Source organism: Rhinopithecus roxellana, chromosome 9 (genome assembly GCF_007565055.1).
Source record: "Rhinopithecus roxellana isolate Shanxi Qingling chromosome 9, ASM756505v1, whole genome shotgun sequence".
Lineage (NCBI taxonomy): Eukaryota > Metazoa > Chordata > Mammalia > Primates > Cercopithecidae > Rhinopithecus > Rhinopithecus roxellana.
In genome coordinates this window covers 642,443-668,691 of record NC_044557.1, presented here as the reverse complement: position 1 = coordinate 668,691, position 26,249 = coordinate 642,443, and the positions used below count along the sequence as shown (strand labels likewise).

At 44.2% G+C, this 26,249-nt stretch overlaps 1 protein-coding gene across 1 annotated transcript; it reads right to left on the bottom strand.

Annotated features, from left to right (window-relative positions):
* Positions 1-997: 997 nt before the first annotated feature.
* Positions 998-23,560, bottom strand: PLPBP (pyridoxal phosphate binding protein). Its single transcript, XM_010385305.2, has 8 exons — positions 22,965-23,560; positions 20,301-20,408; positions 20,188-20,223; positions 19,579-19,654; positions 7,454-7,588; positions 4,528-4,670; positions 3,648-3,746; positions 998-1,925 (listed from the first exon to the last, which is right to left on the bottom strand). The coding sequence occupies exons 1-8, from the start codon at positions 23,166-23,168 to the stop codon at positions 1,794-1,796; spliced, it is 933 nt and encodes a 310-aa protein (XP_010383607.2). The 5' UTR covers positions 23,169-23,560; the 3' UTR covers positions 998-1,793.
* Between the last annotated feature and the right edge of the window lie 2,689 nt (positions 23,561-26,249).

The window sequence follows — 26,249 nt, the reverse complement described above, 5'->3', positions numbered from 1 at the left end:
TGAAAGTTACTTGTAATATCAGACTGGGGCTTGAAAAAATAAGAGAAAAAGCCATCTGGAAAATAAAAACAAGCCATACTGAAGCCATCTGTCATGACTATTGGAGAATGGTGTTTTGGGTTTAAGATCTTGTTACTTTATTAAATGATCCAGAAGAGTTGCACAATTCTGGCTTGTAAATACAGCGGGGAAGCTGTAACTGTGCCTGGAAAGTGCTCCTCAGGACAAGGAACGTCAAAGTCAGGCTTTGTTGAAACCATGTGCCTGAACAGGCTTTGAAGGAATCTTTCGTTTCTTAGGAGTAATGAGATTCACTGGTTTTTGATTTAAAAAATCATCCCAAAGAGATTATAGTGGAGGAGATAATCATTAAACTCCCATTACTGTAGGTCCCAGAGGAAAAAATCAAAAAGTCCTGTCTCTTCAGGATGTCAGAAAGGACCAAGTCCTGCTTATGTTATCCCTTGATTTCAGGGATACCACAGACTGGCAGTGACACAAGCTCTCACTACCAAATTAATTTTTTTTTTTAAGAGACAGGCTGTCTCTAAAAAAGGTGGGGGGGGGGGATTCTCTGCATATTAAAAGGTTGCTTTAAGAAATGTGACAGCATCGGCCGGGCGCGGTGGCTCAAGCCTGTAATCCCAGCACTTTGGGAGGCCGAGACGGGCGGATCACGAGGTCAGGAGATCGAGACCATCCTGGCTAACACAGTGAAACCCTGTCTCTACTAAAAATACAAAAACTAGCCGGGCGAGGTGGCGGGCGCCTGTAGTCCCACCTACTCAGGAGGCTGAGGCAGGAGAATGGCGTGAACCCGGGAGGCGGAGCTTGCAGTGAGCTGAGATCCGGCCACTGCACTCCAGTCCGGGCGACAGAGCGAGACTCCGCCTCAAAAAAAAAAAAAAAAAAAAAAAAAAAGAAATGTGACAGCATCTATGAAGAACTCCCCAAGGGTTCAAAGCCTTGATGGACTATTGGGAGATTTTATTTTTTTAGGTAGGAGTACAGTGGTGCAATCATACCTCACTGCAGCCTCAAACTTCTGGGCTCAAGTGATTCTTCCACCTCAGCCACCATGCCCAGTTAATTTTTAAATTTTTTGTAGAAATGGGGTCTCCTGATGTTGCTGAGGCTGGTCTTGAACTCCTAGGCTCAGACGATCCTTCCGCCTCTGCCTCCCAAATTGCTGGGATTACAGGCATAAGTCACCGTGCCTGGCCAGCAACAATTTGTGTTTTGAGAATTAACCCGAGCCATTTCCTGAAGTTGCCTGTACTGCCATTCCACAGTTGGGAATATCTTCCCATATCTATCGGCTAGGGAAGAATCTGGGGGCAGAAATCACCTTATTCCAGAGCAGCAATCTAGACAATGTAGTAGGAGTTTGTAGGGAGTAGTTAACCATAAGGAATTTCCTATTAAAATGAGATGAAAAAGGGGAATCCCTCTGAATTCCACGATTAGAGGCATCAGTGACCAAATTTTAACCTGGAAAAGGCATTCATGGATCAGTTCATGCTCCTGGGCAGAATTCAATATTGAACACGATTCCTAGCTATTGATTTGGTATCTGTTCTGCAGAAATGTTTGAATTTCTCAAACTCAATCCAAAGTCACTGCTTGAGACAAGCTTCCTATGTCAGAGACTAAGCACAGATGGTTTCCATCAACACACGTGATCATTAGTGCTCTCCACAGGTCATAGGAGAGCAGGACTGTGCTGGGACACAGGGAATATCGAAATGAAAATCTAGGTTAGTGCATAGTTAGTGCTCTCAGTATTCCCTGGCTCAGTGCTCCTGTGCCACCTCCAGCGGGGCCTTCACGTCTGCTGCGCACTTCTCCGGGGCGGGTTTCTTTGAGTAATCCCGCTCTCCAAAAATGGTGCTTCCTATTCGGACATTTGTAGATCCTACTTCAATCTGTAGGAAAGAAGAGAAGGTATCGAGGATCAGGTTTAAAATAATAAAATGGAGCCAGTGCTGAAGCTGTGCTCCCATTCTGGCTCTCAAGAGCCATCTATGAAGAATAATAACACAGCCGAAGATGGCTTCGGGGGGAGGGGGGGGGGGGGGTGATGGTTCTCCCCAGAGATTTGACCTCTGAGGGCGTATATAGGAAACAAGTTGGGTTTCTCTAGATTTCCAGTGGTTGGGGAGTGTGGCTGGCACTCAGCTAGGTGCAGGTCAAGGACATTAGACGTCCAGTGTGGGATGCAGCCGCATAGCACAGCACACCCACCTTTCCAATGTGCCACGGTCAGTAGATGAAAAAAAAATCCTTATAATTATCTGATCAAATTCCATTTTACTTACCAATGCAATGTATTTTTGCACTGTTTTAAGAAATACAATTTTCCAGGAATGCAAGTTTATATTTTGATTTTTGAAACTTTATCAAGTTATTTGCTATTTCAGAAAATCATGTATTTGCATTGCCAATCTAGCGCACTTGTATCAGTTGATATTTACAGCTGTTGATGTACACATAAGATTGTTGGTGAATCTACACTTCAGAGTAAGCTTTGGATGGGTGCGGTGGTTCATGCCTGTAATCCCATCTCTTTGGGAGGCCGAGGTGGGTGGGTTACCTGAGGTCAGGAGTTCGAGACCAGCCTGGCCAACATGGTGAAACCCCGTCTCAACTAAAAATACAAAAATTAGCCGGGCATGGTAGCAGGCACCTGCAATCCCAGCTACTTCAGAGGCTGAGGCAGGAGAATCGCTTGAACCTGGGAGGTGGAAGTTGCAGTGGGCTGAGATCGTGCCACTGCACTCCTAGCCTGGACAATAGAGCAAGACTCAGTTTCCAAAAAAAAAAAAAAAAATGAAGCCTTAGGCTGCTTCATTGTGATTTGCTGTGATACAGCCAGGCCCACGCACTTATGTAATGATATGTCTTTCCAAAAATTATAGCTTAATTTCTTATTTTCCTTTAGACTACACTTATGGAATTATGTTTATAATTAATATGTAATGATATGTCTTTCCAAAAATTATAGCTTAATTTCTTATTTTCCTTTAGACTACACTTATGGAATTATGTTTATAATTTATGGAATTATATTTAATTTTTTATTTCCTTTAGATTACACTTATGGAATTATATTTTGTTTTAAAAGTTCAGATGTCAGGCTATAATTTCTATACATTTCTTTTACTTTTATTTTATTTTTTATTTTTTTTGAGATGGAGTCTCGCTCTGTCAGCCAGCCTGGAGTGCAGTGGTGTGACCTTGGCTCACTGCAATCTCCGTCTCCCGGGTTCAAGCAATTCTCCTGCCTCAGTCTCCCGAGTAGCTTGGATTACAGGTGTGCGTCACCATGTCCAGCTAATTTTTGTAGTTTTAGTAGAGAGGGGGTTTCACCATGTTGGTCAGGCTTGTCTCGAACTCCTGACCTTGTGATCCACCCGGCTCCACCTCCCACGGTGCAGGGATTACAGGCGTGCGCCTAGCTCTTTTCAAAAAAGAAAGGGCATGGGGAATGGGAGATGCTGGAATAGCTGAGACCCTGAGACTGGGTACCCTATTGCCATCTCAAGGCATTTCCAAGGCTTCTACAGCAAAGATCTGCTCTTGTGTCAGCCTCTCAGACACCCTACTCCCACCCCTCGAGGCAGACAGGGCACTGGCTGGACACTTACCGCGTGCTGGAAATCCACGGACATGCCCATGCTCAGCTCAACCTGGTCAGCAGGGATGTTCAGCTTTTTACACAGCTCCTCCCGGAGGGCCAGTAACAGCTGACAGAAAGAGACAACACCTATTTTACTCCTGCCTTCTCTAATGATGCCCAAAAGTGGCTGAATCTGGACTTCTCTGACAACGGTTATGTATTCCTTTTTTATTTTTTATTTTTTTTATTTTTTGAGACAGAGTCTTGCTCTGTCTCCCAGGCTGGAGTACAGTGGCGTGATCTTGGCTTACTGCAAGCTCTGCATTCCGGTTTCATGCCATTCTCCTGCCTCAGCCTCCCGAGTAGCTGGGACTACAGGCGCCCGCCAACATGCCTGGCTAATTTTTTGTATTTTTTTGTATTTTTTTTTTTTTTCCAGTAGAGATGGGGTTTCACCATGTTGGCCAGGATGACCTCAATCTCCTGATCTCGTGATCCGCCCGCCTCGGCCTCCCAAAGTGCTGGGATTACAGGTGTGAGCCACCGCGCCCGGCCAGTTATGTATTCCTTATGATTTCAAGGCCTGTCAAAATTGCCAGAAGTTACTGAAAGGGATTTTTGCAAACTGTCCCACTTTTGAGGAAACTATTAGTCACTGGAGAGGAAGAAAGCTTATATTGTCTAAAGACTATGTTTTAGCCAAATTCAAGTTGAGTTGAGAAAGGTTTGCAGGGCTTTGGGAACCTGTTCTTCCCTTTTCCTTCTGAGAAGAGTTCAGAAGAGGGCTAGAACACTCGGACAGGCAGTGTCTGGGATGTCTCTGCAGTCCCCACTGCAGCCAGCCCTGCAATAGCACTCCAGCCCCCTGCTTCTTCAGCACATGAGCAATCTCCCCGACCCCCCAGTACCTGGAAGTCTGGATTTGGTCCTTGACTAAGATCATGCCCAAAGCTTCCTATGGTCATCAGCCCCACAAACTCCAGGCTAGGACACTTGGCATTTATGTGCTCCACGACGGCTATGGTCTCTGAAGGTGGGAGGCCATGTTTACCTTCACGAAAAGAGACGGAAAACAGGTATACTGCAAGGGTAAATGGCCAGAGGAAGGCTCCATTTTCCTCCCTTCCTTATGACAGAAGAGGTGACCCCCAACAAGAGAACCTCTTGAAAGAGCCTCAAGTCCTAAAGAGTAACTTTATACTTGGGGTTTTCTATGTTGCTCTGCTTCTGGTCAGGTTCTAAATTTCTCAAGAAGAGCTATCAGTTGGATTCTCTTTCCTCCATCTCAAGATTTCAGCTGAAAACAGCTAGGAGACATGGAAAAGAAAAAACCTTGCTTTTTTGGGATACCAGGAAGATTTGCATTGCCAAAATGCAAATGCAACCTGAGAATTACTTTTCTAAATCAAGAATTTTTATAGTTTTATTAATTTAATGGAGTTGCAAAAAATTTAAAATAAAGTACATGTTAAACATTTTTGGCTATATATTTGCAAAGTTTAACTGAACTTTCTAATTAACAACTGGAGGAGAAATCTGCGGCAAGCAATTATTTGTTACACAGTTATAAGAGCTATTGAGGCTGGGTGCGGTGGCTCACGCCTGTAATCCCAGCACTTTGGGAGGCCGAGGTGGGCTGATCACGACGTCAGGAGATCAAGACCATTCTGGCTAATGTGGTGAAACCCCGTTTCTACTAAAAAAAAAAAAAAAAAAAAAAAAAAATTAGCCAGGTGTGGTGGCGGGTGCCTGTAGTCCCAGCTACTCAGGAGGCTGAGGCAGGAGAATGGTGTAAACCTGGGAGGCGGAGCTTGCAGTGAGCCGAGATTGTGCCACCGTACTCCAGCCTGGCTGACAGAGTAAGACTCCGTCTCAAAAAAGAAAAGAGCTATTGATATTGTCTTGCTCCCATTTATTAGGTGGAGATGCCAGTAACATTTACTTCAGTCTTTAGGGCATATTATAGCTAATTATCAAGAAATGATACAATAAATACCTGATCTATAGTTGATTTCGGATTTCTATTGATAATTGGGATTTAAACCCAGGCAGTCTGACTCTAGGACATTATCTAGAAAACAGATGCCTCTACTGTGTTCCTGCATACTAAGATTTGGTGAATACTGGTGCTTTGATGGCTGCAATCGAATACCTGATCTGTATACATTTATTCTTAACGAATAGCTAACAACATGTGTAGGGCTCTGTGCTAACAGCGTTGCCTGGATTATCATATTCAATCCTAACCACACCCTCTGAAGTAAGCATTAGCATGATATCACTGCCAGAAAAGGAAACTGAGGTACAGAGAAATTGGGTAACTTATCCAAGGTTACAATACTGGAAGGAAGTGTAGCTCAAACCCAAGGTCTGTCTGATTTCAAAGTCCATCCTTCTATTCACACTATGTTACACTGTTAATCCAAGCCCCATAAAGATATTCATTGACTGGTGCTCACAGTAATTTTTTTTTTTTTGAGATGGAGTCTCATTCTGTCACCCAGGCTGGAGTACAGTGGCGTGATCTCAGATCACTGCAATCTTCACCTCCTGGGTTCAAGGGATCCTCTTGCCTCAGCATCCCAAGCAGCTGGGACTATGGGCGCACGCCACCGTGCCTGGCTAATTTTTGTATGTATAGTAGAGATGAAGTTTCACCATGTTGGCTAGGCTGGTCTCGAATTTCTGACCTCAGGTGATCCACCTGCTTCAGTCTTCCCAAGTGCTGGGATTACAGGTGTTAGCCACCGCACCCGGCCCACTCACAGTAATTATCTTCCATTCTTTCCCAATGCAACATTAAGTAATTTTTTTAAGATCTAAGAGTATTTATATACTCTTAGGTCTTAAAAATTTAAAATACTCCTTGCAGGAGTGATGGTGACCTTTGGGGATTTTCAGATGAAAGTCACAATTCCAGGCCGGGTGCAGTGGCTGATGTCTTTAACCTCAGCACTTTGGGAGGCTGAGGTGGGTGGATCACCTGAGGTCAGGAGTTCAAGACCAGCCTGGCCAATATGGTGAAACTCCATCTCTACTAAAAATACAAATATTAGCTGGGTGTGGTAGCATCTGCCTGTAATCCCAGCTACTCGGGAGGCTGAGGCAGGGGAACTGCTTGAACCCAGGAGGTGGAGGTTGCAGTGAGCTGAGATTGCGCCACTGCACTCCAGTCTGAGCAACAGAGTGAGGTTCCATCTCAAAAAAAAAAAAAAAAAAAAAAAAAAAAAAAAAAAAAAAAAGGCCTAGTACAGTGGCTCATGCCTGTAATCCCAGCACTTTGGGAGGCCGAGACAGGTGGATCACTTGAGAGGTCATGAGTTCGAGAGCAGTCTGGCCAATGTGGTGAAAACCCAGTCTCTACTACAAATACAAAAATTAGCCAGGTGTGGTGGCGTATGCCTGTAGTCCCAGCTACTTGGAAGGCTGAGGTGGGAGAATTGCTTCAACCTGGGAGGCAGACGTTGCAGTAAGCCGAGATCACACCATTGCACTCCAGCCTGGGCGACAGAGCAAGACCCCATCTCAAAAAAAAAAAATCAGAAAAAAACAAAATACAAAACAAAGTCACAATCCCCTTCTTGATTCCCCATCCATTCTTCTTCCCCTAAAATTAAGATATAATGAACCATGATGTAGTAAAGAATGATATACAGACTGGTTTGCATGTCATTATGCTACCTAGATCACACATAAAACAGCCTACTTAGAGGCCTGTGATCCTGTGATTTGTTTCCATAACCTTATCCATCGGACACTTGGGGCCACCCATTCTCCCTGAGCTTCACCCATCCTAAGGGAAGAAAAATCTACAATTCAGGTCTGGTCACTTACTCTCTTCTCCGCTGGTGTTAATCTGGACCATAACCTTTAACCTTTCAGGAGAACCTTTTTTCTGCCAGGAACTGTTCACTTTGTCTGCCAACTTCACAGAATCCACTGTTTCCAGCATGAAGAGATTGGGGACAGCTGTAATGAGACAGAGGCAAGGTAGTATTCCTTATTTGCTCTATTGCAGCAAGTAACATGCAACAAATCTCTGACTTGTTAGAGGAAAAAATATGCCAGGAAAAGAAAAACACAGTTAAATCTCAGTTCCTCTAAGACGACAAATGTGACAGTTTTACTAGATACAAATTCAAATGTCAGACCATCCCTGGCTAATCAGCAAAGGTAAATAAGGGAAACACTGACGTACATGATCGGGCAGCATATATATCCGTATGCTTCAAGAAGCTGGTAACGGACAGATTCCTAGTAAAAGGCTTGATCTATGTCTTAGTTCCAACAGAGAGAAACAGGTCAGGATGACAGCGAAGAAAGGATAACCAGTGGAAGCCAAGATGCTTCCCCAGCATATCACCACATTCTTCAACTTTCTGGGATGAGGGTATTCTTATCCAACAAAGACATCACAATGACCCCAACACTGGCCGGGTACAGTGGCTCACACTTGTAATCCCAGGCGGGTGGATCACCTGAGGTCAGGAGTTTGAGACCAGTCTGGCCAACATGGTGAAACCCCATCTCTACTAAAAAACTGCAGCAATCCACAGGACAGATTACCACAGTTTACATAACTATTCCTCTTGTTAATGGACATTAGATTGTTTCTTATTTTTTATTACAAAAACAAAGCTTGGATATAGAAGTTGGTGCTATGTACAAGTATTTCAGATGGGTAGTTTGCAAATATTTTCTCCCATTCTGAGTTGTCTCTTCACTTTGTTGTTTCCTTTGCTCTGCAAGAGCTTTTTTTTCTTTCTTTCTTTCTTTTTTTTTTTTTGAGACAGTCTTGCTGTGTTGCCCAGGCTAGAGTGCAGTGGCACAATCTTGGCTCACTGCAACCTCTGCCTCCCGGGTTCAAGTGATTCTTCTGCCTCAGCCTCCCAAGTAGCTGAGATTACAGGTGCCCACCACACCTGGCTAATTTTTGTATTTTTAGTAGAGATGGGGTTTTGCCATGTTGGCCAGGCTGTTCTTGAACTCTTGACCTCGTGATCTGCTGGCCTTGGCCTCCCAAAGTGCTGGGATTACAGGCGTGAGTCACTGCACCCAGCCTGCAAGAGCTTTTTAACGCGATGTGATCCCATTTGTCCATTTTTGTGCTGGTTGCCTGTGCTTTTGGGGTATTTACTCAATAAATCTTTGTCAAGGTCGGGTGTGATGGCTCGTACCTGTAATCCCCACACTTTGGGAGACTGAGGAGGGCAAATCACTTGAGGCCAGGAGTTCGGGACCAGCCTGACACAGTGAAGCCCTGTCTCTACCAAAAAATACAAAAATTAGCCAATGTGGCTGGGCATTGTGGCTCACGCCTGTAATCCCAGCACTTAGGGAGGCCGAGGTGGTCGAATCACTTGAGGCCAGGAGTTTGAGATCTGTTTGGCCAACACGGTGAAACCCTGTCTCTATTAAAAATACAAAAAAAATTAGCCAGGCATGGTGGCACATGCCTGTAATCCCAGCTACTTGAGGCTGAGGCAGAATTCCTTGAACCTGGGAGGCAGAGGTTGCAGTAAGCCAGGGATCATGCCACTGCGCTCCAGCCTGGGTGACAGAGCAAGACTAGAAAGACTAAAATAGAAAGAAAGAAAATATACATATATATTTGGCCTCAAGTGATCCTCCCACCTTGGCCTCCTAAAGTGTTGGGATTACTGGTGTGAGTCACTGCATCTGGCCTCAAGAAGCCTTTATGGAAATGAATTGAGTGGTGAGGTTGAGTGAGTATAATGGATCATCCAGAAAGGAAAATAGCACTAAAACAACAGTTCTGTTAGGCTTTCCTGCCCCTTCTACGCCTGCTGGCTCCTTCCTCCCTCCCTCCTCCCATCACCTTTACATATTTCCAACATGGTCCGGTGCAGTGGCTCACACCTGTGATCTCAGCACCTTGGGAGGCTTAGGCGGGCGGATCACCTGACGTCAGGAGTTCAAGACCAGCCTGGCCAACATGGCGAAACCCCGTCTCTACTAAAAACACAAAAATTAGTCAGCATGGTGGGGCACACCTGTAATCCTAGCTACTTGGGAAGCTGAGGCAGGAGAATTGCTTGAACCCATGAGGCAGAGGTTGCAGAGAGCCGAGATCATGCCACTGCATTCCAGCCTGGGTGCAGAGTGAGAGCCTGTCTCAAAAAACAAAACAAAACAAAACAAATTTGTCCAGACTAATGTCTTGGAGAGTTTCCCCAATGTTTTCTTTTAGTAGTTTCAGGTCTTAGATTTAGATTTAAGTCTTTAATCCATTTTGATTTGATTTTTGTACATGGTGAAAGATAGGAGTCTAGTTTTTTTTTTTTTTTTTTTTTTTTTTGAGGCGGAGTCTCGCTCTGTCGCCCGGACTGGAGTGCAGTGGCCAGATCTCAGCTCACTGCGAGCTCCGCCTCCCGGGTTTACGCCATTCTCCTGCCTCAGCCTCCCGAGTAGCTGGGACTACAGGCGCCCGCCACCTCGCCCGGCTAGTTTTTGTATTTTTAGTAGAGACGGGGTTTCACCGTGTTAGCCAGGATGGTCTCGATCTCCTGACCTCGTGATCTGCCCGTCTCGGCCTCCCAAAGTGCTGGGATTACAGGCTTGAGCCACCGTGCCCGGCCAAGGAGTCTAGTTTTATTCTTCTTCATATGGATATCCAGTTTTCCCAGCAGCATTTATTGAAGAGATTGTCCTTTCCCCAGTGTATGTTCTTGGCACCTGTGTTAAAAATAAGTTCTCTGTAGATGTACAAATTTATTTTTGAGTTCTCTATTCTGTTTCACTGGTCTATGTGTCTGTTTTTATGCCAGTATCATACTGTTTTGGTTACTATAGCTCTGCAGTATAATCTGAAGTCAGGTAATGTGATTCCTCCAGTTCTGTTCTTTTTGCTCAGGATGGCTTTGGCTATTATGGGTCTTTTGTGGTTCCATATAAATTTCAGGATTATGTTTTTCTATTTCTGTGAAGAATATCACTGGTATTCTGATAGGGACTGCACTGAATCTGCAGACTGCTTTGGGTAATAAGGTCATTTTGACAATAGTGATTTTTCCAATTCATAAACATGGAATATCTTTCCTTTTTTTTTTTTTTTTTTTTTTTTTGAGGCGGAGTCTCGCTCTGCCGCCCAGGCTGGAGTGCAGTGGCCAGATCTCAGCTCACTGCAAGCTCCGCCTCCCGGGTTCACGCCATTCTCCTGCCTCAGCCTCCCGAGTAGCTGGGACTACAGGCGCCCGCCACATCGCCCGGCTAGTTTTTTGTATTTTTAGTAGAGACGGGGTTTCACCGTGTTAGCCAGGATGGTCTCGATCTCCTGACCTCGTGATCCGCCCGTCTCGGCCTCCCAAAGTGCTGGGATTACAGGCTTGAGCCACCGCGCCCGGCCAATATCTTTCCATTTTTTCATGTCCTCTTCAAATTCTTGCATCAATGTTTTATAGATTTCATTGTAGAAATCTTTCACTTCTTTGGTTAAGTTTATTCTTAGGTATTTCATTTGTAGCCACTGTAAATGGGATTACTTTCTTGATTTCTTTTTTTTTGTTAATTTTTTTTTTTTTTTTGAGACGGAGTCTCGCTCTGTCGCCCAGGCTGGAGTGCAGTGGCGTGATCTTGGCTCACTGCAAGCTCCGCCTCCCAGGTTCATGCCATTCTCCTGCCTCAGTCTCTCGAGTAGCTGGGATTACAGGCGCCCGCCACCCCGCCTGGCTAATTTTTTGTATTTTTAGTAGAGACGGGGTTTCACAGTGTTAGCCAGGATGGTCTCAATCTCCTGACCTCATGATCCACCCGCCTCGGCCTCCCAAGGTGCTGGGATTACAGGCGTGAGCCACCGCGCCCGGCTACTTTTTTGATTTCTTTTCCAGATCATTCACTGTTGGCATACAGAAATGCTACTGATTTTTGTATATTTATTTTGTATCCTGCAATGTTACTGAATTTGTTTTTCAGTTATAATAGTTTTTTGGTGGAATCTTTAGGTTTTTCCAAGACTCTACAGTTTTAGAATCTCCTGGTAAGATGAAGAAGTACTCATTTACTTACTCCCTCAAATCACTGGATCTTAGCAGTCTTTAGTGATTTTGTATTTCTCTGTTTGAGGATGAATATTTTTCATTTGATTACTGGCCTTTTGTATTTTTACCACTTGTAAACTGCCTCAGTTTTTGCCTATTTTTTTTTTCCTATAGATTAAACAAAAAGATTTGTAGCTCTTTATGTATTCTGGATATTAACCTCTTCCCACTTCAAAAATATTATTTTTCTCCCACTCTGTGCCTCCCTTCTGCTTTGACATGCAGAAAGCTTTACTTTTTGTGTGATCAAATCTGCTAGTTCTTCCTTTTGAATTTATTATTATTATTATTATTATTATTATTATTATTATTATTAGATAGGGTCTCCTCTGTCACCCAGGCTGGACTGCAGTGGCACAATCACAGCTCACTGCAGGCTTAACCTCTTGGCTCAGGTGATCCTCCTACCTCAGCCTCCCAGGTAGCTGGGACTACAGTCACACACCACCATGCCCAGCTAATTTTTTGTATTTTTAGTAGAGACAGGGTTTTGCCACGTTGCCCAGGCTGGTCTTAAACTCTTGGGCTAAAGTGATCTGCCTGCCTTGGCCTCCCGAAGTGCTAGATTTACAGGCATGAGCCACTGCACCTGGCCTAGTTGTTTTTTTATGGTTTCCAGATTTTATGTCTTGCTTAGAAAAGCCCAAGAAAATAAAAGTATTTTCCTGTATTTTATCCTAATACTTTTTTTTTTTTTTTTGAGACGGAGTCTCGCTCTGCCGCCCAGGCTGGAGTGCAGTGGCCAGATCTCAGCTCACTGCAAGCTCCGCCTCCCGGGTTCCCGCCATTCTCCTGCCTCAGCCTCCCGAGTAGCTGGGACTACAGGCGCCCGCCATGTCGCCCGGCTAGTTTTTTTTTGTATTTTTTTTAGTAGAGATGGGGTTTCACCATGTTAGCCAGGGTGGTCTCGATCTCCTGACCTCGTGATCCACCCGTCTCGGCCTCCCAAAGTGCTGGGATTATAGGCTTGAGCCACCGCGCCCGGCCTATCCTAATACTTTTATAGCTTTATTTTCAAGTTAGATTATTTAATCTAGGTGGAATTTACAACTCAATAATGAAAAGACAACTTAATTTAAAAAACATGCAGAGGACTGACTAGACATTTTTCCAAAGAAGACCTAAAAATGGCCAATAAGCCTATGAAGAGATGCTCAACGTCATTTGTTATTAATGAAAATCAAAACCGCCAGGCGCAGTGGCTCACGCCTGTAATCCCAGCACTTCGGAAGGCCAAGGCTGGTGGATCATGAGGTCAGGAGTTTGAGACCAGCCTAGCCAAGATGGTGAAACCCCGTCTCTACTAAAAATACAAAAACATTAGCTGCGCGTGGTGGTACGTGCCTGTAGTTCCTGCTACTTGGGAGGCTGAGGCAGAAGACTCGCGTGAACCTGGGAAGTGGAGGTTGCAGAGAGCCAAGATCGCACCACTGCCCTCCAGCCTGGGCAACAGAGTGAGACTCTGTCTCAAAAAAAGAAAAAAAAAAAAAGAAAATCAAGGAGATACCATTTTACATATTTTTTGAGTCCAATATATCTCCTTTGTTGACTTATTAGCTATAACTCCTTATTGTGTTATTTTATTGATTGCTTTGGGGTTTAACTTACAACAGTCCACCTTCAAGGTGTGTTATACTACTTTACACAGTTTAAGAACTTTACACTAGTGTGCTTCTGTTTATCCCCTCCTTTCTGTTATCGGTGTCATGCATTTTGCTTTTACATAGTTATAAATCCCATAACACAGTTATTTTGTTTATATAACATGTAATAAGATAATAGAGATCCAGCCTTCAGGTAGGATTTATCCTAGGAATGCAGGGTTGGTTTAACATTTGAAAATCAATAGGCTGGAGCACGGTGGCTTACGCCTGTAATCCTAGCACTTTGGGAGGCTGAGGCCGGCAGATCACAAGGTCAGGAGTTCACGACCAGCCTGGCCAATATGGTGAAACCCTGTCTCTACTAAAAACGTAAAAAATTAGCCAGGTGTGGTGGCACGTGCCTGTAATCCTAGTTACTTGGGAGGCTGAGGCAGGAGAATCGCTTGAACTCGGGAGGTGAAGTTTGCAGTGAGCCGAGATCACGCCACTGCACTCCAGCCTGGGTAACAGAGTGAGACTCCATTTCAAAAAAAAAAAGAATATCAATACATGTGATTCAACACACTAAGAAACTAAAAAACCGTACGATCACTTTGATACATTAAATGCAACTGACAAAATTCAACATCTATTCTTGACAAAATCTCTCAGCAAACTAAAATTAGAAGGGAAATTCCTCCTTATGTGCCCACTCTCAGCACTTCTATTCATAAAGAATAGGGAAATCGGCCAGGCGCGGTGGCTCAAGCCTGTAATCCCAGCACTTTGGGAGGCCGAGACGGGCGGATCACGAGGTCAGGAGATCGAGACCATCCTGGCTAACACGGTGAAACCCCGTCTCTACTAAAGAAATACAAAAACTTAGCCGGGCGATGTGGCGGGCGCCTGTAGTCCCAGCTACTTGGGAGGCTGAGGCGAGAGAATGGCGTAAACCCGGGAGGAGGAGCTTGCAGTGAGCTGAGATCCGGCCACTGCACTCCAGCCTGGGAGACAGAGCAAGACTCCGTCTCAAAAAAAAAAAAACAAAAAACAAAAAACAAAAAACAAAACAAAAAAAAGAATAGGGAAATATACAAAGAAGTAAACTGTCTTTACTCATAGATGACATGATTATTTATGTGGAAAATTCAATGGAATCTACAGAAAAGCAAATAGAACACAAGTAATTTTAGCAAGGTTGCAGGATACAAGATCAACATACAAAAATCAAGTATATTTCTATATACAGGTAGAGTATCCCTTATCTGAAATGCTTGGGACCAGAAATGTTTCGGTTTCAGATTTAGGATTTTTTCAGATTTTGAAATATTTGCATATACTTAACAAGTTTAGCATCTCTAATGTGAAAAATCTAAAATCCAAAATCTTTTTTTGAGACAGGGTCTCACTCTGTCATCCAGGTTGGTGTGCAGTGGTATGGCTCACTGCAGCCTCGACCTTCCAGGCTCAAACAATCCTTCCACCTCAGCCTCCTGAGTAGTTGGGACTACAGGTTCGAGCCATCATATCTGACTAATTTTATTATTTTTTGTAGAGATGGGGTTTTGACATGTTGCTCAGGCTGGTCTTGAACTCCTGGGCTCCAGTGATCCTCCTGCCTTGGCCTTCCAAAGTGCTGGGCTTACAGGCATGAGGAACTGCATCTGGCCCAATGAACATTTCTTTTCTTTTCTTCTCTTTTCTTTGTTTATTTTGAGGCAAGGTATCATTCTGTTGCCCAGGCTGGAGTGCAGTGGTGAGATCTTGGCTCACTGCAGCCTCAACCTCCTGGGCTCAAGCGATCCTGCCACCTTGGCCTTCCAAGTAGCTGGGACCACAGGTGCGTGCCAGCACACCCAGCTAATTTTTTGGTATTATTTGTAGAGACAGGGTCTCGGCCGGGCACGGTGGCTCAAGCCTGTAATCCCAGCACTTTGGGAGGCCGAGACGGGCGGATCACGAGGTCAGGAGATCAAGACCATCCTGGCTAACATGGTGAAACCCCGTCTCTACTAAAAATACAAAAAACTAGCCGGGCGACCTGGCAGGCGCCTGTAGTCCCAGCTACTCGGGAGGCTGAGGCAGAAGAATGGCGTGAACCCGGGAGGCGGAGCTTGCAGTGAGCTGAGATCCGGCCACTGCACTCCAGCCTGGGCGACAGAGCAAGACTCCATCTCAAAAAAAAAAAAAAAAAAAAAAAAGAGACAGGGTCTCGCCATGTTGCCCAGGCTGGTCTCTAACTCTTGGGCTCAAAAGATCTGCTTGCCTCAGCCTCCCAAAGTGCTCGGATTACAAGCATGAACCGTCATGCTTGGCTCCAATGAGCATTTCTTTTAAGTGTCATGTCAGTGCTTAAAAGTTTCAGACTTTGGAGCATTTTGATTTTCAGAAATTTGAAATTAGGATGCTTATAACCTGTACTAGCAACAATCAGAAGTTGAAATAGAAAAATACATTTACAATAGCATAAAAAATATAAACACTTTGGAATAAATCTGAGAAAAGATGTGGAAAATCTATACAATGAAAACTATAAAATATTACTAAGAGAAATTAAATATATAACTAAGTACTAAGGTATACCTTGTTAATGTGTTAAGAGAGTCAATTTTTTTAGTATGTCAAAATGTTCCCCAGTTGATCTAAGATCCAATACAATCGAGCAGGCTTTTCTTTTTTTCTTGTAGAAATTGAAAAGCTGGTTTGTATGGAAAGGTAGAAGACCCACAATAGCTAACATCACTTTGAAAAAGAACAAAGTTGGAGGTTAACAGTACCTGATTTCAATAACAATTTTAAAGCTCCAGTAAATCAAAGTAGTAAGCTGCTGGTATAAAGGTAGACAAATAGATCACTCATTAACAGAGGAGATCAATATCAACAGACAGTCCAGAAATACATCAAAGGATATCTGATTTTTGACAAAAATGCAAAGGCAATGCTATGGAAAAAGGATAGCCTTTCTAACAAACAGTTCTGGAACAACTGGATATTCATGTGCAAAAAAATGAACCTGGATCCATATGTTGTACCATATACAAAAATTAACTCAAAATGGATCATGAACCCTAATAAGACCTAAGACTATAAAGCTGCCAGGAGAAAACATAGGAGAAAATCTTTGTGACTTTAAGATAGGCAAAGATTTCTTAGACACGATGGCAAAAGCACATTCTTTAAAAAAAAACAAAAACAAAAACAACTGATAAATTGGGCTATTCCAATTAAAAACTTTCGCTTTTCAAAAGACAAGCCATGGACTGAGGAAAAATATGTGCAAAGCACCTATCTGATAAAGAACTCATATCATATCTGATAAAGACGGGCCTGGTGCAGTGGCTCACGCCTGTAATCCCAGCACCTTGGGAGGCCGAGGTGGGTGGATCACGAGGTCAGGGGACTGAGACCACCCTGGCTAACACGGTAAAACCCCATCTGTACTAAAAATACAAAAAATTAGTTGGGTGTGAATTGTAAATTGAATATGTAAAGAACTCCCTTGTCTCAACAGTAAGAAAATAATCCAATTAGAAAATAGGCAAAATACTTTTAATAGATACTTCACCAAAGAAGATATACAGATGGCAAACATGAAAAGTTCAACATTACTAGGCATTAGGGAAATGCAAGGACACTACCATATATCTATTAGAATGGCTAAAATTGGGCTGGATGCAGTGGCTCACACCTGTAATCCCAGCACTTTGGGAGGCTGAGGCAGGCAGATTATCTGAGCTCAGGAGTTCAACACCAGCCTGGGCAACAGGGTGAAACCCCATCTCTACTAAAATACAAAAAAAAATCAGGCAGGCGTGGTGACGTGTGCCTGTAATCCCAGCTACTTGGGAGGCTGAGGCAGGAGAATCACTTGAACCTGGGAGGCAGAGGTTGCAGTGAACCGAGATTGCACCATTGCACTATAGCTTGGGCGACAGAGTGAGACTCCATCTCAAAAAAAAAAAAAAAAAAAAAGACTGGCTACAATTTTAAAAGACTGACCATACTAAGTGTTGACAAGGATGTGGAGGAACTTGAACACTACGGGTAGAAATGTAAAATGGTACAATAACTTTGGAAAAGTTTGGTAGTTTCTTAAAAAATTAAGCATACATAATGGGTACACAGTTTCAGTTTTGCAAGATGAAAAGAATTCTGTGGATAGATGGTGGTGATGGTCACACAACAACGTGACCACAAAATGCCACTGAACTGTATGCTTAAAATCATCAAGATGGGCCGGGCACAGTGGCTCACGGCTGTAATCCCAGCACTTTGGGAGGCCGAGGCAGCTGGATCACAAGGTCAGAAGATTGAGACCACCCCGGCTAACATGGTGAAACCCTGTCTCTACTAAAAATGCAAAAAATTAGCTGGGCCTGGTGGTGGGCACCTATAGTCCCAGCTACTTGGGAGGCTGAGGCAGAAGAAAGGCGTGAAACCGGGAGGCGGAGCTTGCAGTGAGCCGAGATCATGCCGCTGCACTCCTAGCCTGGGTGACACAGTGAGACTCTGTCTTAATAAATAAATAAATAAATAAATAAATAAATAAATAAATTAAAAAAATAAAAAAAACCTCAAGACAGTAAATTTTATGTTTTGTTTTATTGGAGTTATAAAAAGTTAAACACTTAACTTGTGACTCAGCCATTCTATTCCTATGTATTTATTCCAAGAAAAAGGGAAATATGTCCATACAAAGACCTGTACACAAATATTCATGGCAACTTATTTGCAACAGTCAAAAATGAGAAGCAATCCAAACGTTCATCAACAGGTGAATGGATAAACAAATTGTGATATATTTATACAATGGACTACTATTGAATGATAAAAAGAAATGAACCTTTGATACAGATATGAACATGATGAATCTCTACACTGAATGAAAGAAGTCAGACAAAAAGAGTTATATACTTCACGATTCCCTTTGGATAAAACTCTAAAAAATGTAAACTAATACACCTTAACAGTGACAGAACGCAGGTAAGTGGTTCTTGAGGAAGAGAAGTGGGACGGGTAAGAGAGGGATTACCAAGGGACAGGAGGAAACTTTTTGGGGTGATAGATATACTCACTGTTTGTCGTGATGGTTTCACAGGTGCAAACATACATCACAACTTGTTGAATTCTATACTTTAAATATGTGCAATTTACTGTAAGTCAATTACCCCCAATAAAACTGTTACAAAATAAATACAGGTTATTTAAACTTTGATACCTTCAGGGAAATAAGTTCAGTTACTAAAGATCTCCATGTCTTTCTTAATTTTATTTTACTATGATTCTTGTTTTATTTTTTCTGAGATGGAGTCTTGCTCTGTCAGCTAGTCTGGAGCGCAGTGGCGTGATCTCAGATCACTGCAACCTCTGCTTCCTGGGTTCATGCAATTCTCCTGCCTCAGCCTCCTGAGTAGCTGGGACTACAGGCATGTGCCACCACGCCCTGCTATTTTTTGCATTTTTAATAGAGTTGGTGTTTCACTATGTTGGCCAGACTGGTCTTGAACTCCTGACCTCAGGTGATCCGCCCACCTCGGCCTCCCAAGGTGCTGGGATTATAGGCGTGAGCCACTGTGCCTGGCCTACTTTACTATAATTCTTTTTTTTTTTTTTTTTTTTTTTTTTTTGAGACGGAGTCTCGCTCTGTCGCCCAGGCTTAGGCTGGAGTGCAGTGGCCCGATCTCAGCTCACTGCAAGCTCCGCCTCCCGGGTTCACGCCATTCTCCTGCCTCAGCCTCCCGAGTAGCTGGGACTACAGGCGCCTGCCACCTCGCCCGGCTAGTTTTTTGTATTTTTTAGTAGAGACGGGGTTTCACCGTGTTAGCCAGGATGGTCTCGATCTCCTGACCTTGTGATCCGCCCGTCTCGGCCTCCCAAAGTGCTGGGATTACAGGCTTGAGCCACCGCGCCCAGCCTTTTACTATAATTCTTAATTTTACTTTACTATATTTACTTTACTGTATTGTATTTTATTTGCTGTAGCCTTTTATTTAAAGGAAAAAGAACAGAAACATCTCTTTTGCTAGTTAAAAAAATTTATGGGCTATGATTCTTTGTAATTTTTCGGAAAGACCACCAAATAATAATAAACATGAGGTTGGGTAGGTTTCCAAGTATATATAACCCAGACAATTGTGAATTCATTCTGTTCTTGGCATGATGTCTTCTCTTTTTATTAAGAACTCAGATTTTCCTAAAGAAATTCCAAAAACAAATGGTGAATTGGGGCTATTCTAAAAGTTGCTCTCTCTTCCACAAAGGGTAGTATAAGCAATACAATGACAGAGCAATTTTGTCTTCATATTTAGTTTTATCTTACCCATCAGTTTGTTGACATTTTGTTTCTGTAGGTGGCCAATGAAGTGCCATTTGATCTCAGGACACAAAGACAGAATCTGAGGAGAAAAAGGTAACCATGTGTAACTCAGATTTTACAGAGGCCTTGCTGGCTCAAATGCCTCGTGCACTCCCTGTCACCTTTCACATTCACTCTCTGTTCCTTAAATGTAATAAACTATCACAATCTTCACCTGGCCTCCTAATGCGGTAAAAGGATAGAGAAAAATCTAAGGCTTCTGTTTTGTCTTCCTTCCTTGTTCCCATCAATTCCCACCATCTTTCAGATATCGCCCATCAGGGATGAACTGATTTAAGCTTTCAAATCTTGAAAAGATCCAGGATTACAGCAAGCTCCTGAAACCACCATTTCCAAACAGCCACCAAGGAGAAAACGATAGTCTGAACAAAGAGAAAAATCTAGCTGAGAATTACTTGGGGCTCAAGGTGAAAGTTGACATTTCTATCCCTGGCCCAATCTAAAGTCAGCCATCCTAAAATTGCCATACAACTCAAACACCAAGATGGGTCTAATTTTCAACTAAAGAACCAAGATTCAGATATAAATTAAAGAATTCAGCTATCTACTTACCTTAGGATTTGATGCTTTTTCTAGCAGTTCCTGAACCTAAAAGGTCAAAACAGAACAAGTCAGAAGCCTGGCAATCATGATGCTTCCAAAGGGCTTCAGGAAAGGGCTCTTACGTAGTTCTCGCCAAAAGTGCGCTGCCCGTGTCCATAGGCCTCGATCACCATGTCTGCAGGTTTGGTTTTGCTGACGGCCACTAGCCGGGGCTGGATGGCTGGAAGATCCTGCCAAGAGGGAAAGAGCCATATGAGTGAATGTTTGGGAACAGTATCCCAATGAATCCCATAGGACAGATCCTGTGGATAGACGGGCATTGATCTCAACTTGGCATTAGGTAAGATCTATTTTTGCAACACTGTACGCAGATCAATATCAAATAGTGGTGATCAAATGTTTTTTAGGAGCATGGCATCTCAATCTAATATGTTAGCGATATCAGTATATACCAGAAGAAATTTATCTCTCAGGAGAGCTGGGCAAGTTAAAGCAGTATTTCCTATAAGCATGGTCTTTGATAAACTGCATCGGCATCACCTGGGTGAGAATTTTCTTTTTTTTTTTTTTCTTTATTTTGAGACAGAGTTTCGCTCTTGCTGCCCAGGCTGGAGGAAAATGGTGCCATCTCAGCTCACCGCAACCTCTGCCTCCAGGGTTCAAGCGATTATCCTGCCTCAGCGTCCTGAGTAGCTGGGATTACAGGCATGCAACACCACGCCTGACTAATTTTGTATTTTTAGTAAAGACAGGGTTGCTCCATGTTGGTCAGGCTGGTCTGGAACTCCCAACCTCAGGTGATCTGCCCGCCTCGGCCTCCTGAAGTGCTGGGATTATAGGGGTGAGCCACTGCGCCCAGCGGAGAATTTCCTTTTTAACAATCTCTCCAGATGACTCTAAGACATACTAATGTTGGAGGCTTAAGAATCACTTCATTAATAGAAGGCTGCACTCTGAGTAAAAGAGAGGTCACTTCTCGCTTCTGAAACCCAAACATTAGCAGTTCTGGCGACTCATTCTGGTCCTGGTGTATCATTACACAATAATAACACTGCCCCATTTACTCTAAAAGTGGCCCACTTAGGTAACTAAGTAATTGATTGTTCAATCTGTGAATTAAGAACCAGTGGCACAGCCAGGTGAGCCACACACCTGTAATCCCTGTACTTTGGGAGGCTGAGGTGGGTGGATCACCTGAAGTTAGGAGTTCAAGACCAGTCTGGCCAAAATGGTGAAACCCCATCTCTATTAAAATACAAAAACTTAGCCAGGTGTGGTTGCAGGCATCTGTAATCCGAGCTATCTGGGAAGCTGAGGCAGGAGAATCCCTTGAACCCGGGAGGCGGAGGTTGCAGTGAGCTGAGGTTGCGCCACTGCACTCCAGCCTGGGTGACAGTGAGACTCCGTCTCAAAATAAAACAAAAAACAAAACAACAACAACAACAACAACAAAAAAAAAAAAAAAAGAAAGAAAAGAAAAGAACTAGTGGCAGAACTAACACTGTGACATAAAAAATTCTGGATTCAGGATTAGATCTATGTGACATCCTCTCACTACCACTACACAAAGAGTAGGGGTTCTATGCGTTCTGCTGCCACCCAATCCACATAGAAACAGTAAGAGAAGAGATTCATTTATCCTTGCATGATTCAGTCTTCTTGTATCCATCACCCCCTGAAGTTTTCACAGAATCACAGTGTTCTCAAGGACGTGAAGGAGTCAGATCAATTAAAAAAATGTCTCCTTTTTCTTCCTTCCACAGGGATACGTAATCAGCCTCTTCTGAGTCCAAGTCGTGACTACTGGGATTATGCTGATGATTGACGTTTTCCAGAGAGTTACCCGAACAGGCAGCCCATCTGCCTGAGAGTTCCCCTGAGAGAACCTCCAGGGTGATGTTTATTAGGGGAAGCCCTAGATTTTTCTTGGAGAATCACCGAGAATCACAGAATATTAACATCTGAAGAGAGCTCAGAGCTTTCAGAGCTGAGGGCCGGAGTAGTTACCTGACTTGTTCAAGGTAACGTCTAAGGAACAGTGAAGGAAAGACTATAATATAGGTCTTGTCTTCAGCCAGCGTAAATGCTCGATCAGAGAAACCCGTGAACTGTCTGTTAAAGGTCAGTCTCATTCCACCACCGTTCAGCTTAAACTTGCACTGAGGTGGGCAGATTTTGATTCTTGGTCTAATCAAAGTCCAAGAGAAGGTAAAATATATACATACAAAAGACGAAATTTCCCCTTAACCAGCTTGGGATTGGACTGCTCCCTCCTGCCCCCAACACAAGTGCCGCTCTGGTGCCAGCGAAGTCCGGCCAGTCCACCCTCACCTCGGCCTCCGGGCGGCCCTGGCATTTCTTGGGCACTCAGCAGGTGAGATGCTGCCACACACGCGATCTCGGGCGTGTCTGGCCTCCGCGGGGTGCTCTTGTACCCCCGTCTCCCCTAACCGTCCGTGGGCACAAGCCTGGCCCCCCTCGCATCCGCCAAGGCTGTCGACCCCGAAACGACGCGGTGCCCAAGTGGCCACGATACCTGGACACTAAGTCATTTTCCCGAGGTAGCGGTACCCCCTGCTCCAACGAAGCCAATCTCCAGAAAACCTAAGAGACTCTGGGTAAGGAGGCTGGGGAAAACGTTCGCTAGCCTTTCCCTGGCCCTAGGCGGCCGACCGGACCCGCCTCTCCGGGAGACCCCTCTGCGTCACCGTGACGACCCATTCCCACGCAGGTGTCCCTCTTCTCAAGGCGGCCGCCCACCGTCCCCACGCAGCCTCCTTCCTCACCCGCGGCCGCCGCGCCACCGCCTGCTGCACGCGCTCGTTCACCGCCCGCAATGCGCATCCGACTCCCAGTTCAGCCGACATGCTGCCAGCTCTCCACATCCCCCGGGAACCGACGCCGAGCCCCAGGCCCCCGGCAGCCCTTGGCACACACCATCTTCCGGTTCCGCCCAGCTCGCGCCGTGTAAACCAATCATTGCTCACCATCTAGTCGTCTCACCCAATCAACACCCATGCAGCGTGGCGGCCCGCCCCCAGGCGGCGGCCATCTTGAGGAGGTCACCCGCAAATCTGGAAATGGGAGCCTGGGGGCCGAGGTTTTGCGTTCCTGGTTCCAAGGGCCGCTCGCCGTGTGCTTTCCTTTTCCTGCGCCTCAGGTCGCTGCCGTCCCCCCACCTCCAAGGGACTTTTGTGAGGCAAAAACGCATCCTGTACTCGGGGGGTCCTGTTCCCTTTCAAAACGCCTTGCTAGGCTTGCCGGTTCCGGGCTTTCTGGGCGCGGGGACCAGGATTAGAAGCTACTGGGGCGGGAGCCAGGGCTTTTCTCTGTCAGATGGTGCTTGCGAGGAACCCCTAAGCGACACGAAAGGAAACTCTTCTTTCTTATTTTCTCTAAAGACACGGCGTGATTCAAACGTATCGTTATTTTTGTCATCCTTCAGACCAGTGCTGTCCAAGAGAAATATAACGCGATCCACCTGTGTAATTTGGAGGTTTCTCATAGACACATTAGTTTAGAAATTTTAATGATATACTTTATTTAACCCAATATATCCAAAGTAAGATTTCAACATGCAATCAATAAACTAAATGCAATATTTTGATTCTTTTGAAAATCGTACGTGTTTCTGAAATCCGGTGTAGTGTTGACTTGCATGTGCCTTAATTAGGACCATCCCTATTTCAAGAGGTTAGCGGCCACCTGCGGCCAGTGCTGCCTCATCAGGGGACACAGGCAGCATGATTATTACTATTATTATTATTATTATTATTATTGAGACAGCCTCGCTCTGTCACCTAGGCTGGAGTGCACTGGCCCGATCTGGGCTTACTGCAACCTCCACCTCCTGGGTTCAAACGATTCTCCTGCTTCAGCCTCCCGAGTAGCTGGGACTAAAGGTGGGAGCCACCGCGCCCAGCCCACCGGCAGCTTTAGATGCTCTCGCAGGAGCTCAGCACATTCAGTTGGATTCTTTTTTTGAGATGAAGTCTCACTATGTTACCCAGACTAGTCTGGGACTCCTGGGCCCAAGCAATCCTCCCACCTCCGCCTCCAGAGTAGCTGGGACTACGGACGCGGGCCACAACGCCCTGAGTTTCATTCTTGAGTCCCCTTCTGTGGACAATATGGTTATAAACTTGATGAGGAGTCAGACCATAAGAAGATTAACACAGAATGCTACATAGTCAGGTGGTGAAATAGTAGGTGCTATGGGCAAGGAGAAGGAGATCAATTTGGTTAAGGAAAGCACTCTTACCTGCAATTTCTGTTGAAAGATTCTCAAACATTAATTCAACTTAATGAAGTGGGATGCTGTTGTATTAGAGAAATGGCTAATGTTTTTTCTTCAGGTGGTCTTGTCTTGAGGTGATGGGGTTTATTAGAGCTTTCCGGAAAGAAGGGCAATATTCTTACTCTCTCCTCTCACATGTTTTCACCAGACTCCCAGGAACAGAGATAGAATTTCACATCTGCTCTGGGAAAATCACAATAGGCAGAACCTCAGGTCCTTAAAATAAGGGACTTCTTTTTGGGAAGTCTCTGGTCATTTACCCTGGTAGACATTAACTGAGTTATCTTCAAACTAGGACTGCCGACATTAGGAGTAGTTGTGTTCAAATAAAATGTCTCTGGACTTGATACATTTGCACTCCAACCAAAATGATAAAAAATTTAAAATGACCAGAATGGCCCTTTGTGGTGTGAGCATAATAGATGCTTGCTGTAGAGACACAGGTGGGAAGGAGCGAGTCAGCAGTGAGTGATGGGGAGGACAGGGGATCACAGTGACGGGATGTGTAGAGGAAGGATTGGGTGAGATGAAACACTTCAAATGATGCGCTATTTGGAAAACATTTTAAAACCATAAATACCTCACAGATCTGGGGAATGTATAATCCAGGTATTAGGTCACTATGACAAGTAGTTGTAGCTTCATTTACTAGATTGGGCTTCTATTCTTTTTATTTATTTATTTATTTATTTTTTGAGATGAAGTCTTGCTGTGTTGCTCAAGATGGAGTGCAGTGGCGTGATCTCGGCTCACCGCAACCTCTGCCTCCTGGTTTCATGCCTTTCTTCTGCCTCAGCCTCCCGAGTAGCTGGGACTACAGGTGCCCACCACCACACCCGGCTAATTTTTGTATTTTTAGTAGAGATGGGGTTTCACTATGTTGGGCAGGCTGGTCTTGAACTCCTGACCTCATGATCCACCCGCCTCAGCCTCCCAAAGTGCTGGGATTACAGTCGTGGGCCACCGTGCCCTGCCAAAGGGCCTCTATTCTTTGAATTACAAGGCAAGGTCATCCTCCCACCCCCTTATCCATTCAGTGAACATTTATTGAGGCATTACTCTGTAAAGGAACCCCAAGAGAGACCAGGCTGAGTAAGACAGGCTTTATTGCCGATTTACTTCCAATATGCTTTTCATCTCTGACATTCTGTGATCTTATGAAAATAGAAATGGAGACAAAAAGATCATGGTGCCCCCAGTCCCATGGTCGTTTCACATTCCAATTTCTTTTTAGTTGTACTTTTGAATTAATTTCATTTCACTTTTTCCTGTTTTTCCCTTATTTTCTTTTTTAGTTTCTTCTCTTCCTCCTCCTGGGACATCAACCATCCAAGTTAACCTTTCATCCTCCCCTACAACCTAATCCTTGAAAAATACAAGTCCAAAATCATTTCATCACCAGTAATTGTCTTTAAATTGCTCCAATAATTTGCAAGGATAAAGGGGAAAAGAGAAAGATTAAAAAGGCAAATGCCCAGAGAAACAGATGTCATCAACAATCTAAAATCCAGCATACTTATTCACCATCAATGCCATCAAGCTTTTAAAACACCCTCATGCTCTAGAATAAAACCAAATTATGGAGAAAAACATATATGGATTTAAAAATTATTTCCTTCTGAGCCTACTGTGATTCTTTTGGGGGGATAAAAAAGTAAAATAGAAAATTGCTGTTGCCTGGTTACTTAGCTCTAAAGTGAAATGGAAATAATGCCCATGTCCCATCCCAGTTTAAATGAATTCAGGTAGAGTAGCCCATGAGAGCAAGCCCTTG